The sequence below is a fragment of the Equus quagga genome, chromosome 5 (genome assembly GCF_021613505.1).
Source record: "Equus quagga isolate Etosha38 chromosome 5, UCLA_HA_Equagga_1.0, whole genome shotgun sequence".
In the NCBI taxonomy this organism is placed as follows: Eukaryota; Metazoa; Chordata; class Mammalia; order Perissodactyla; family Equidae; genus Equus; species Equus quagga.
This window is the reverse complement of record NC_060271.1, coordinates 18,627,008-18,641,584: the sequence shown is the minus strand read 5'-3', so window position 1 is coordinate 18,641,584 and position 14,577 is coordinate 18,627,008. Positions and strand designations below refer to the sequence as shown.

Genomic DNA, 14,577 nt, shown 5'->3' with positions numbered 1-14,577 from the left:
CTTGTCCCAAAGGTTCACAAAGTCAGGGCAGGCTTGGAGATTTTTGTAATCTAATTTGCCATTTATTTCTTAGACTAAAGTGTTAACTCAGCACGAACAGCTAGAAGGCAAACTTCAAGATCTGAGAGCCTGGGTTGGCAATACCAACCTTATTCTGAACAGCAAGGAATATAACAGTGAAATAGATGCTGAGAGCCTGAGTCACTGTCTGCAACAGTATGAGGTAAACTCTGCACCCATTCTCAAACATGTTTTATTTGTCCTTTAAGATGTATCAATTTTATTCTTCTGCTAGGCAAACCAGTATCTGTACTTACCTTTCTTAGAAAGTCTGATTCTCCATTTCAGTAATAAAGTCAGCTATGTTTATTTTTTTGGTTTCCGTACCCCTGGAGCTTCAGTGATTATGATTATTTCTCCTTTTCGCTGTTCTCAGAGAGAGAGTCTACAGAATGGCCTCTGATTAGCAACTTCATCTCCTCTTTGTAACTGAGCATCTAGTATCCGTCCCTTGTTTCTGTTTTGCCCAAGATCTAATCCTATGTGCACACACCTATTTCAGGAAAATTTTTCCTTTTTTTAAGATTTTACTTTTTATTTTTCCTTCTTCTACCCAAAGCCCGCCAGTACATAGTTGTGTATTTTAGTTGTGGGTCCTTCTAGTTGTGGCATGTGGGATGCTGCCTCAGCATGGCCTGATGAGCAGTGCCATGCCCGCACCCAGGATCCGAACCAGTGAAACCCCAGGCCACCGAAGTGGAGCACAGGAACTTAACCACTTGGCCACAGGGCTGGCCCCTCAGGAAAATTTTTGGTCAATGATCTAGAGCATAGGTGGGCAAACTTTCTGTAAAGGGCCGGAAAGTAAATACTTTAGGCCTTACAGGTCATATGGCAAATGGCCCATTTCTGTGGCAACCGGTCAGCTCTGCCATTGAAACATGAAAGCAGCCATAGACAATATGTAAATGAGTGATTGTGGATGTGATACAATGAAACTTTATTTACAAAAACAGATGGTAGGCAAATTTGGGTCTGGGGCTGTAGATTGCCAATCCCTGATCCAGAGAGATGCTTTTCTTCTTGTTAAGCCCCAAATTAATTGATTCTGTTTATAAATCAGTGAGAGAAGGGTAAAGACTCAGATACATATGAGCCAGATGGTTTTTCTCCCAAGCATTGTTCTTTTTTGTTGTTGTACTTAAGATAATATCAGATGTTACTTACACTGGTTTGTCTGCCTTCTGCTATAGATACCCCTCTCCTTAAATTCTTTTCAAGGTAGAGCAGAACTAGAGGTGTCCCCTGCTGTTCCATCTTCTCCCTTTTCCTCAGCCTTAAGAGGAGACAGAGGTTCATCTATGGTCGGGCTCCTTGTATACAATCTCATTTCTCTTTATCTTGCAAGAGTTGGCGTGCCTTCTTCTTTCATACCCTTTTATACAAAGATATCATTGGGTGAGTGAATGGCAGAATTTACCCATTCACTGACAGGGTATTACAAAGAAACAAGGGTGAAAGATTGCTATAACATAGCGTGAGATAGAAAAACAAAGCACCTCATGCATTGGTTTCCTCCCTAGTTGTAACTCATGTGCATTCTCTTATGGAAAGAGAGCCACAGTCTAAGCCTTGGTTTCCTAGTGAGTTTCCCATATCCATGTGTTCACAGTTCAAGGAAGCAGAGTCTTACGATAAATATCCAAGCAGCTCTCCTAGCCTGCTTTGCAGGATTGCTGAGTACTCTTGATAGAGATATGGATATCTTAATTGTTTTTATTGAGTCTAGTATAACATGGCTGGTAATCACTAAATGTTTGTGGGAAAACTGCATGCTTTTAATTGCCTGAAAACAGATAATTCTAGTATTTAGGCTGTTTTTACATAAGCTTTAAGGGAGCAATGTAACTTTTATGTAAGAAAGTCTGACTGTAATCCTTTACAGTTTTAAAATATATGAGCAACATTATTTGCTCTAAAAATTAAACTGTAGTGAACCACAAATACATTGAATATTTTCTCACTTTTGGCCTACCAGTAACTCACTGCCAGACAAATAGAAATAGGTGTTTGAACTTCAGAAAATACAATTAGAGGGGCCAGCCTGGTGGCGTAGTGGTTAAGTTCATGTGCTCTGCTTCAGCGGCCCAGGATTTGCAGGTTCAGATCCTGCATGTGAACCTAGCGCTGCTCGTTAAGCCACTCTGTGGTGGCATCCCACATAAAATAGAGGAAGATTGGCACAGATGTTAGCTCAGGACAAATCTTCCTCACAAAAAAAAAGTAAAAGAAAAAGAAAATGCAATTAGATATATCTCAGACCAGAAATTCATGTTAAACTTTCCAAAACTTAAAAAAAATTTTTTTTTAACAAATATGTGAGATTAGCAGCAGTGTAATTCTGCTAACATAGATAGTGCTTGCTGCATTTGGAAATCAAGGCCTAGTAAAGGAAACCTAATTCTAATTTATGAGGAGTTTGGAGAGAGCAGAAGTGAGAGAGACTTCCAGTGCTAGTATGGCCCTAGAAATTATCAGTGTCTAATATAAAAATTGACACAAAATTAACCTCTCTTTGATTATGTTGATTCTTTGATTAGAACCAATAACTTTCGCTTCGATAGAGATTTAGAAGTTTCTTTTTTTTTCCTTTCCCGACTTACCTTAGGATTTGAAACAGCCCATGGCTGAAAGGAAATCTCAGCTGGATGCTCTTGCCTTTGATATTCAGTTCTTTATCTCTGAGCATGCCCAGGACTTGTCCCCTCAGCAGAACCGGCAGATGCTGAGGCTTCTGAATGAACTGCAGAGGGCCTTCCAGGGCCTTGTGGAGCAGACCGCGGCACAAATGGATGCCTTGCAGGGCCGTCTTCAACAAGTGGAGCAGGCAGCCCGGGTCAAGGTCAGACTGAACCAGCAGCTGGGCGCAGTTTGTCTTTGAGATGTCCTCTGTCTTTGGGTTTTCTGGCCAAACTCCATCTATTCATGACTCCAGGAAGCTGCCGTTGCCACTTTGGAAATTTCATGTCATTCAGACCCATTTGGTTCTGGTCCAGGAGGCAGCTGTTCTGCCTGATTTTCTTGCCATGTTTTTGATTTTATGTGTGTGTGAGAGAGAATATGTGTGTTTAGGTGTGTATGCATGTATGAGTACTTTCTTTTTAGTGAGACTCTACCCTCACTGTCTCACCATCTCTGACTTTCAAATCACATCCCTGGCCCTTTTTTCTCCTACTTTCTCCGTCAGCATTCTTTTGAGGACTGTTAGAAATATTTAGGTACTCTGAACTTTTGAGAAGAATAGTTCTGATACCAGTTTTATTCTGGGACTTTTCAAATGATTAACAAGAAGATTCCTTGACAACCTTCAAACAGCTCTACAAGGAAATTTTTATGAGAATCATATTAATTTTTTAGCACCTTTTAAATTATTGTTTCCTAGCACCTTTCTTTACACTGTAGTGCCCAGTGCTTATTCAATGATGGAAAATAGTGTGCAGAAGCAGGGGTGACAGATTTTGAAAAAAAAACAAGCAGTCCTATCACCTTCCATCACAGCCCTCTTCTTGCAAAACTCAACATAATTGCATCAGTGGTAACATTGTATCCTTAGAATACCAAGAATGATGCTTATGCCATTTCTGCTGTTTGAATAATAAGTTGGAATTAAGCAAGATGATATTAGAATTGTCATTATCATCAGCATATCTGTCTCAGAGTCTCCTTTATTAAATATTGTGCAAAGTAGAATTGAGCTTTTGGGTCAGGCTTAAAGGAAATTAGTCAATTCCATATGTCCCCTATTACTACTTAGCTGTTTCCACTGTATTGAAATTGAAATAAAATACTAATGAAACACTTTAGTTACCTTCTAAATGTGAAAATTTATAATGTCCTCACTTGGGAATTTGTATAGTGTAGTGTAATCTGGAGATAATTAATGAAATAGCGCTGACCTGAGCCACCCTATGACATGGCCCAGATCCAGGGTAGGCCCCTGAGCTGCAGCAGGTGGTAGCACTGCATGTGATCATTCGCTCTGAACGTGTAATTAATTCCACAATGTTTATTAACCTCATTATTGTCAGAAATGCTCTGCTTCTCTCTATATTTGCCCTGAACGCACGTGTATGTCTGTGTGTTAACTTGTTTGCTTTGCTTTTTTCAGATTCAGTCTGCACCCATCCTAACCCATGAAGATCCCGTTTTACAGCTGAAGAGCTCTTAGGAGTTCTCTTCCAGAGCCCTTCTGTTTGTCATAAAGAGGGGGAGAGGGGGCCAGTTTGGGCACCTGTTTGTAAGTGCAGGTGACTAAAATGCTATCAGAAGGGAGAAACTGGTGAAAATGGTTTTAGAAGGATGGTCAGGAGAACACATCATGCTCAATTGCTCAATCAGGTGCTTCAGTGTCATGCAACTGAGATGAGATCTGGAGAAAGGATCAGGCACAGATGCATATTCCCTCCCTCCCCTTGGGCCTGGTGTTTCTCTTTGATGTCCTAGTAGACACCTGAAGGACTGAGCCAGTTGCTATTCTTGGCAATTTCTTCTCAAAATAGTCAAGCCTCTCCTGCCTGGCATGTAATCATTCCATTTAATGGGGTGTCTGCATTTGTGAGACATTTGATTTATAAAGCCACTTCAATTATTAAGAAGTTCAATTAGCATATGAATTATCCAGTTTCTTGATTTTTCCTCTTAGTCCAATCTTTCTAATTTTCCATATTTTGACTTAATATGTGGCATTCCCCTGGTTCTGGTAGAAGAACTGATCAGAACTACTAATTTATTATCATCTATGGATTTCAAGGATCTAGGCTCTCTGTTCTCCATTTCGAAGGATAATGATAGCAGTCTGGCAAAGGAGCCCCCAAACCAAAACCTGGGAGCATTCTTTCCTGAAATTACCCCTGATTATAATCTAGACCATAGATGCAGATCAATAGACTGTCCAAATGAGGGGAGTTTTCTGAATATGATTTCTGTGCTTTTTCCTGTTCTAGTCTCCCACCAACTTTTCCATCCTTGAGATATAATCTTCCTGTTTTACATTTCAGGGAGTTATCTTGTATTTGTAAAATGAGAATTATTTATTGTCTCTTGGCCCCTTTTCATTTTAATTAGACCCTGCAGAAACAGCAAAATACCTGTCACCAGAAATTAGAGGATCTTTGCAGCTGGCTAGGACAGGCAGAAAGAGCATTGGTGGGCCACCAAAGTAGAGCGACCCAGCAGGATCTCTCTGCTTTGCAGAAGAACCAAAGTGACTTGAAGGTCAGTCCCTTTTTTTATCCCTTTAACAAGTATTTATAAAGGGTGGCTATGTGCCAGGCACAGTGCTTAGTGCTAGCAACATAACGATAAACAGACATCATCCCTGTTTTCATAAAGCTTACAGATGGATATTACACAAATAATCAAAAAATGAACATATAATTATTAAATGTTATATCTGTAAGGGAAAATTTACATAAGAGCATATAGCAGAGACCTAATCTAGTCTAGGATGTTAGAAAAGATTACCTTGAAGAAGTATCACTTAAATTGAGAAATGAAGGGTAGGTAGGAGTTAATGCATGAAGGGGTAGGAGGAGGAAAAGAATACACCAGGTAGAGGCCTATGCATCATCTTGAGGTAGGAATGGGATCGAGCACAACATGGTCAAGAGCTAAAACAAAGCTAGTTCGGGTGGACTGCAAAGAACAAAAGGAAGACTAGTGAATGACGAAGCTCGAGAGTAGGGGACGCACCTCATGCTGGGCCTTGTAGGCTACATTAAAGAGAAGGAGTGATAACCAAGAGAGCATAAAGGATCAACCAGGCCTCGGCTCAGCTAGAATCTTATCAACTCTTCTTTAGAGAAAAATGATCTCTTTGAGGATAACTCATTGCAAAATAAAAATCTCTGCTGTTCAGCATGTTTATGGGCAGTCTCTTCTTTTGTCATCACTAAATATGTGTTTAGAAAATTAAATATTAGAAAATTTCTTAATTAAAAATATTTTAAAATTTGTTATTTGCATTGATTTGGGCCTAAACCTTAAGCAAATTATAGTGAGGGACATACTTCTGTTGCAGATGTGTCATCCTAGCCATTGCATCTTCTTACTGTTTGTTAGAGGTCTTAGAAGTTCTAAAGTTGAAGGCTCTGCCATCCCTGTTTTCATGTGTTAAGGATTTACAGGACGACATTCAGAATCATGCCACCTCATTTGCCAGTATTGTCAAAGACGTTGAAGGGTTCCTGGAAGAGAACCAGACCAAGCTAAGCCCCCATGAGTTGACAGCTCTTCGGGAAAAGCTTCATCAGGCCAAGCAGCAATATGAGGCTCTCCAGGAACAGATGCGGGTAGCCCAGAAGGAGCTGGAGGAAGTAGTGACCTCAGCCTTACAGCAGGAGACTGAGAAGGTAACCAGAGTGCTTTGATACTTGGTATATTTCAAAAACGAAAATTTTGGTACCCACACAAACAAAAGGTAATGAGGGGGAACTTCCTTACAAAGGGCATAAAATCATGAAAAAGAGCTACTTCAGGAGCTTGTCTGTGAGTCAATATCTATTTTTGCAAGAAATATCCAGAAAGACTTTAAGTCAGGAATACTTGGTAGGCAGTTCATATGACCAAAAAAAGAAAAAGAAAAAGTCTTGCTATATGTGTACTCAGTACTCTGACTAATTGAAAAACGTTAGAAAGAACTTAGTGAGGAAGATAGTACCCCGGGGAGGAAAAAGCAAGTGGTGTATTTCTAACATGAATCTGGACTGGTGATCCAAGAGTATTAGGGGAAAATATCTGGGGAGTCTTAGTGGGCTACAAGATATCCCCAAGCTGCCACTATCATGTCAGTAGGAATCTTGGCACTGGGGTAAACCAGAAAAGATAAAGCCTCAAATGGTTGTCTGCACCCCACTCAGTACTGGCATATTGAATTAGAATCCTTTTTCTGGCTATGGACTCTGATGGGAATGAGGAAGATGGAGAAAGTGGAAAAGAGAAAAAGTTACCTGAAGATGAATCCTGAAATACATGAATGTATCACTTGGCATAATCTGTTTCATTAATTTAAATACTTAAAGAGTCAGAAAAATAGAATTTGGGAGGCAACTCAATGCTTTGTTTGGCAGAGAAAAAGATGGACGAAGTCTGTATTTCCCTTAGAAGATCAGCCAGGTAATCGAGTGTGACTGTGCTGTCTCTTACTCTACCAAGCCAGTACATCACTTCTGCACGCCTAGAAAGGATTCTGAGAAGCCTGGCAAGGGTGGCAGGATTAAATCATCTCTTAATAAAGCCCTTTTAAATCCTGGGATTTGCTTCCCTATTCTTTTTTTTTTAAAGCGGTGAGATGTAGACGAAATCTAGAGTGTTTTAAATAATTACTTTTCAACAGATTTAGAAGATGCTGCTTCTTTTTTGTGAGTGCAAAGACTGTTTATACTCAATCTTAGAGCTTCTCTTTTTGGTTAGCATAAAAATCTCCCGCTTTTACTTAACCTGTGGTTGTAGAGCTGAGTGTCTAAGACTTTCTCACTCAACTCCCTCTGTGGGTTTCAGAGTAAAGCAGCAAAGGAACTGGCCGAGAACAGGAGTAAGATAGATGCTCTCTTGGAATGGGTGACTTCAGTGGGATCATCTGGTGGACAGATGGAGCGGCCCTCAGGAGCTAGCCTGGAGAAAAGAGCCTTGGATACCACTGATGGCCACATAGGGATGAACCAAGCCCCAGAGAAACTGGACAAGCAATGTGAGAAGATGAAGGTGAGGATGTTAGCTTGTCCTCACTCCGCTGGGGGAATCTCTTCTGCCCTGGGCAAGTCACCATAACCTCCTTTCCCCTAAATGCAGTGAGCACTTCTCAGTTCGTATCTTCTTTGATATCTCAGCAGCTTTGACATTGTTGGCTACTCCCCTGGGAGTACTTTCTCCCTTAGTTTCCGTAGCACTACTCTGCTGGATAATCCTGCTTCCTTTCCTCTGGCCAGTTTTTGAAATACTGATGTGCTTCCGGGTTGTAGCCTAGGCCTCTTCTCATCTTTCAGAACATGCTTTCCTTGGGTAATCTAATCTACTCACAACACTTCAGTTATCATTTGTATTAGTGAATTCCGTGCATATATTTGTCTCCAGCCCAAATGCCTATCCTAAGCTTCAAGCCAGTATATAAATCCATCTACCTGTTTGCAACTTGGAACTATAAGCCCACCTCAACCTGAAAAATGGAATTCGTATTTCCTATAATACCCTCTCCCAGTCAAACATATTCTCCTTCCTATCTTCCCACTTAATTACCTGAACTAGACACCATCCTAGATTCCTTTCCATCCCTCCCTCTCCCATAGAGAATCAATTATTAAATCCCATGCTTCTTCTTTTTCTTTTTTTTTTTTCTTTTTCTGCTTTATCTCCCCAAACCCCGCCCTGTACACAGTTGTATATCTTAGTTGCAGGTCCTTCTAGTTGTGGGATGTGGGATTCCGTCTCAACATGGCCTGACGAGTGGTGCCATGTCTGTGCCCAGGATCCAAACCCTGGGCCGCCGCAGCGGAGCGCATGAACTTAACCACTCGGCCACGGAACCGGCCCCCCCATGCATCTTATGTCTTGCAATGTCATCCACACTTCTTTATCTCCATGGAGATAGTATTATAGTTTAGACTACTATCAGCTTTCACTTCTGTTATTATGATAGCTTTTACTGGTCTCCTTGCCTTTTCGCTTTTACCCTCCAATCCGTTTTCCACACTACTAAGTGATTTTTCTAAAATGCTATATCCCTACTTAGCCCTTTTAATGGTTCCTTATTGCCTCAAGAAACCATTTCTTACTATTTATCTCTATTCGTTTATTCATTCATTCAGCAGATATTGAGCACCTGCTATATGACAGACATTAGAGACAAACCAGATAAACCATGTCCTAGTACATTAACTGGCATGTGCAGGCACATTATATTACATGTTTGAAAGATGATTATATATTTGAGGAACTTAGAAAACACATGGGTCACGTATTTTAGTATTGATACCTTTATAGCAAAGAAAACTTGGTCTAGCTGGAATGCTTCTGTTGAATGCACTATGTGGTCCATTGACTTATTTTATATTAATAGGATTTCTGCCTCTTGCATGCTATTGTGGTGTATCCCCCCAAAGCCATGGCAGAGAACAGAGATTGTTCTGCTGTCACAGGGAGCTTCCTGATACTTCTTGCTGGTAGCTGTCAGCTGACCAGGGAACATCTCCATTCTAGGAAGGAAACTGCCTTCCTCATGGGTGGGCAAGAATGGGGACATTTGGCTGGTGTACAGACAAGCCATAGTACTGCCCCCTACTATCTATTTGAGCAGGATATGTTTGTCACCCTAGCTTTCCTGAGATGCCATTGGCACCTGAAGCTATCAGGTTGCTGTTGAAACTGGACAATATTCTGGAGAAAAATAGGCTGTTGTCCTTCTTTAGGTAGTTGCATAAACAGTATAGATAGTCAAGAACTCTGACTGAACTCTCACTATCTTCTATTAGACTCAGGAAGAACATTTTTAAAAACAAAACAACCACTTCTGTCCTTAAAAAAACTTATATTCCATTGGAATAGAAAAAAGGTCCACATGTAAGCACATAGACATAGCACGTACAAATAAAAAGTAAAAATTACCTATACTATTTGGAAATACAGCTTACTCACACTAATATGCAAATTGTTTATTTAACAAATTAATTTTCCTTGATCTTTCCTAGCAGGGACAGTATTCATGGATATGTGAATGACATATTTCACTGCTAAATATTTGCAATTTTTATATTGTCACATGTATGGCTTAGCCAGCTTACTCTCCCCTTCCATTAATGTGCGTAGTTATTAGTTGGCCATTTTTACCTTCTCTTAGGCTTAGGGTGGTTTAGTGAAGAGAGTCAGGTTCTAGGTACAGTTCATTCCTTAACTGTCTGCATGACCTTAGTCAAGACATATAACTTCTCTTTGGTATTCATTTGTCCCATCTTTAGTATGGATGTTATTGTCTGCCTACAGTGCAGATTGTGCCACAAATCAGATGAGATAATACGTGTAAAATCTCTTTGAAAACTGTAAGATTCTATATGTGTCAGTGCAGCTGGGATTGGCATATGGTATAATGCTTAGAGAGAGAGATTGGTGATTTCTGAGCAGCTGGAAAAGTAGCCTCTTGAGATCTCTCTCTGTGTAGACATAACTAAATTACTCTGGTGTCCCTACTGATTATCCTTTGTTTGGGGGGATTTCTTTGCCAGGCACATCACCAAGAATTGCTGTCTCAGCAGCAGAATTTCATCCTGGCCACTCAGTCAGCTCAGGCCTTTCTGGACCAGCAAGGCCACAATCTCAAACCTGAGGATCAGCAGGTGCTGCAAGAGAAGCTAGGAGAGCTAAAAGAACAGTATGCAGCTTCCCTGGCCCAGGCAGAGGCAAAGCTGAAGCGGGTGCAGACACTACGGGATGAGCTGCAGAAGTTCCTGCAGGATCATGGAGAGTTTGAAAACTGGCTGGAACGGTCTGAAAAAGAGCTGGAGAACATGCACAAGGGAGTCAGCAGCCCCGAAGCCCTTCCTTCCCTGCTAAAGCGCCAGGGGAGCTTTTCAGAGGATGTAATTTCCCACAAAGGAGACTTGAGATTTGTGACTATCTCGGGACAGAAAGTCTTGGACACAGAAAACAGCTTTGAGGAAGGCAGAGAACTATCAGCAACTGGTACCTTAGTGAAGGACAAGCTGAAGGATGCAACAGAAAGATATACTGCTCTCCATTCAAAGGTGCGGGAGAGCTTCCTGGCAGCCCTTGCACGTCTGTGGGTGGTTTCTGGGGCTTAGAATAAGAACCTCAGGACACAGTGAGCAAGCTGATTTGTATATTGACCACAGACAGAATGTCTTTATGATCTCCTCAGAAATGCAAAATGTGTAGGCCGGTGGCTAATGCTTGATCTGAGCAATATCAAGAGTATGTCTCACTCCTGTGGTGAAGGAGTGGAGGTGCTCGCCTCCCTGTATCCTGACCAGCAGACGTGGGCTCCCAAGAGACATAGCACGGGGGAAACCAAGTACCCAGACTTGATTCCTGGACAGAGCATCTAGGGTAAATCCTTAGCTTGCTCCCTATCAAAGAGTCCCTTTTAGCTCCCAAGGTGTAAAATCCAGTCAGTTCTTCTTACCTGTCTTGCGCTTTTTGCCAACATCCGTAACCGCCCAAAAGGAATTTTTGTACCTCTCAATCCCTACCTTTGCCTACAACCTGACATATATTTCTTTGATGGGTTGTCATACAACTCACTGAATCTTCCCGGGTATGTAATGAAAGTTGGGATGGATAGTATGTATCACACAATAAGAACCCTGCTTGTAGAAGATGGTTGCTACCCATCTATCCATGGAGGCCCAGCACCACCCTTACCTGTAGTTACAGTGAGTTCCCTGTAACAAAGCCAGACCTTTCTTTGGGCTATGCCTAGGAAGCTGCTGCCTTTGGCCTGAGCTTGCTTAAGCCTGCTTTCTTCTTTCTCTGGCACAGTGTACACGATTGGGCTCTCACCTGAACGTGTTACTAGGCCAGTATCAGCAGTTCCAGAGTGGTGCCAACAGCTTGCAGACTTGGATGCAGGCTTGTGAGGCCAATGTGGAGAAGCTCCTCTCAGATACTGTTGCCTCTGACCCTGGGGTCCTGCAACAGCAGCTTGCAACGACAAAGGTAAGCCAGGACACAGCCTATTGTTGTAACGCATGGCTTAGAGTACCCTAAAGCAAAGTAAATACTCACGTAGGTTAAAGGCAAGTGGTTGGGATGCCTTGGACAAGATCCGATTCCTAAACACTTTATTCTAATATCTATAGCTATGGATAAACAGATTTATTCTATAAAGCTGCGTAGTAGTTCTAGATTCCTAGAACCAGCTTTGATTACTTACTCAGATGTTTTTCTTTTGTCCTTTTTCATGGACAAGCAGCAGTTGCAGGAGGAATTGGCTGAGCACCAAGTACCTATAGAAAAGCTCCAAAAAGTAGCTCGTGACCTCATGGAAATTGAAGGGGAGCCAGCCCCAGACCACAAGCATGTTCAAGAAACTATAGGTATGAAACAGCAATATACCAAGAGTGCTCCCTTAGTTCCTAGCGTGTGCCTCCTTCTGTAATACATCACATTGTGTGTATAACTATCTGTAGCACTAGCTGGGGACTGAGGATATAAACATGAATAGCTCACCCCCAATGAACTTATTCTTGCACCATTGAAGGCTTTCACAATCTGCCTGCGTTCCCTTTTCCCCAGGCACTCTGCCTTTTAGCCACACCCTACTTCTTTCCTTTCTCAAGTAAACTCAACGTTTCTTTACCCCTAAAGTTTTTCCTATTGCTTAGCTGCTAACGTGTATTGAGTGCTTACCATCCATGATGAAATCTTGCTCGTACTTTAAGGTGTAGCTGAGAAGTTAATTCCTTTGTAAAGTCAAAACCACCACCCCCACCCCACAAAAGCAATGAAAGATCAGAAATAATCATTCTTCCTTCAGGCTTCTCTAGTACAGTACTCCTAGTACCAATATAGCACTGAGATTTTATTTTTATGGTTAGTTATGTACCTTAGAGTCTTAAGTTTGTAGAAGGCAGAGACTTTAATTATCTTTAGTCCTGAGCATTGAGCACAATTTCTGGCACTTAAAGGTGCTAAATAAATAATGCTTATTGAATTTGCCTCAAATACTAATATACTTTAAGCTTATTCCTTCTGTTTGTCTTGATGCCTGTTATTATTATAATTAACATGTGCAACTTAAATGCATTCTTTTTAAAAGCACAGCATAAAAATTGTTTCCACTCTCTTCTCATGGCCTCGATTTTCCAGATTCCATACTGAGCCATTTCCAAAGCCTCTCTGGTAGCCTGGCTGAGCGCTCAGCTCTGCTGCAGAAGGCAATTGCCCAATCTCAGAGTGTCCAGGAAAGCCTGGATAACTTGTTGCAGTCCATCAGGGAAGTTGAAAGAAACCTGGAAGAGGAGCAGGTGCCGTCACTGTCTTCAGGAGTCATCCAAGAAGCCCTGACGACTAGCATGGTGAGACCTATGCCCCAAGAGTTAGCATAGAGGGTGTATTTGCCATGTTCCATAATTATATCATTTTGAAAAAGTATCAGGAGAAGAATTCATTTCCATGAATCTTCTAATAAGACTTAGAGATGCATGTAAAGATATTTCTACCCAAGTTCCAAACCACTGTTAAGCTTGAGGAATAGTGGTTATAGCAAAATCATTGGTGGAATGGGGTGGAGAACTAGGGGATGACTTGTATGGTATTCTGAAGGCTCAGTTGCAATCCTCCAACCCTCTTTGAGGAGGTGAGCACGTAGTTATTAGAAGTTTATTCATTTGTGGCTCAGATATCCTGAAATAAGTGAGCCAGGAGCTGACAGACATGTTCTTGATGACAGAAATTGAAGCAGGACATTGCTTGGCAAAAGAGCAGCTTGGAGGCCACCCGGGAGATGGTGACCCGATTCATGGAGACAGCAGACAGCACCACAGCTGCAGTGCTGCAGAGCAAACTGGCGGAGGTGAGCCAGCGCTTCGAACAGCTCTGTCTACAGCAGCAAGAAAAGGAGAGCTCCCTAAAGAAGCTTCTGCCCCAGGCGGAGATGTTTGAACATCTCTCTGATAAGCTGCAGCAATTCATGGAAAACAAAAGTCGGATGCTGGCCTCTGGAAATCAGCCAGATCAGGATATTGCACATTTCTTCCAGCAGATCCAGGTGAGGATCTATCTGCCAAGTTGGCAGAATAAAGCAAAAAGAAGGGCAAGGAGGGGACCAACATTTACTGGGCACATAATATGTCAGTCAGTGTACTGGAAACTTTACCTGCATTATCTTAAAGAATTATCACAGCCATCCTATAAAGTAGATACTGTGTGTCCTTTTTTTTTTTTTTTTACTTTTTTTTTTATTGAGTTATTGATAGGTTACAATCTTGTGAAATTTCAGTTGTACATTATTGTCTGTCAGTCGTGTTGTAGGTGCACCACTTCACCCTTTGTGCCCACCCCCCACCCCACCTTTCCCCTGGTATCCACTAAACTGTTCTTGGTACATAGTTTTAAATTCCTCATATGAGTGGAGTCATACACAGATTGTCCTTCTCTCACTGTCTTATTTCACTTAACATAATTCTCTCAAGGTCCATCCATGTTATTGCAAATGGAATGATTTTGTTCTGTTTTGCAGCTGAGTAGTATTCCATTGTATATATGTACCACATCTTGTTTATCCATTCATCTGTTGCTGGACACTGTGTGTCCATATTTTAAAAACTACAGCCTAGATTTATTTTTTACTCATATACATGTTCAACCAACATCAGCAGGGGTACTCAGCTCATCCTGGTCACTCAGGGATTCAGGTTGATGGAAACTTCATCCTCACATATGCTTTTGTGATTAGTGCTGCAATGGGAAGAGGACAGTCCGTTTACATTTCATTAGTCAAAACAAATTTCACATGACCACACCTGACTGTCAAGGGGTGGAGAAATGGAATCCTATCATATATCTTATATG

The 14,577-nt window shown here is 41.4% G+C and overlaps 1 protein-coding gene across 20 annotated transcripts in view; it reads left to right on the top strand.

Annotated features, from left to right (window-relative positions):
- Window positions 1-14,577, top strand: part of MACF1 (microtubule actin crosslinking factor 1) — a 324,410-nt gene that overhangs the window by 208,018 nt on the left and 101,815 nt on the right. For 18 of the 20 annotated variants that reach the window (XM_046661299.1, XM_046661298.1, XM_046661297.1 and 15 more), the window contains 10 exons: window positions 74-223; window positions 2,669-2,902; window positions 5,125-5,274; window positions 6,177-6,410; window positions 7,558-7,761; window positions 10,272-10,790; window positions 11,545-11,721; window positions 11,978-12,101; window positions 12,874-13,082; window positions 13,457-13,774. In XM_046661299.1, the coding sequence (XP_046517255.1) occupies window positions 74-223; window positions 2,669-2,902; window positions 5,125-5,274; window positions 6,177-6,410; window positions 7,558-7,761; window positions 10,272-10,790; window positions 11,545-11,721; window positions 11,978-12,101; window positions 12,874-13,082; window positions 13,457-13,774 (2,319 nt within the window). The remainder of the gene's footprint in view (window positions 1-73; window positions 224-2,668; window positions 2,903-5,124; window positions 5,275-6,176; window positions 6,411-7,557; window positions 7,762-10,271; window positions 10,791-11,544; window positions 11,722-11,977; window positions 12,102-12,873; window positions 13,083-13,456; window positions 13,775-14,577) is intronic. The other 2 variants (XM_046661294.1, XM_046661293.1) reach the window with 1 other exon arrangement.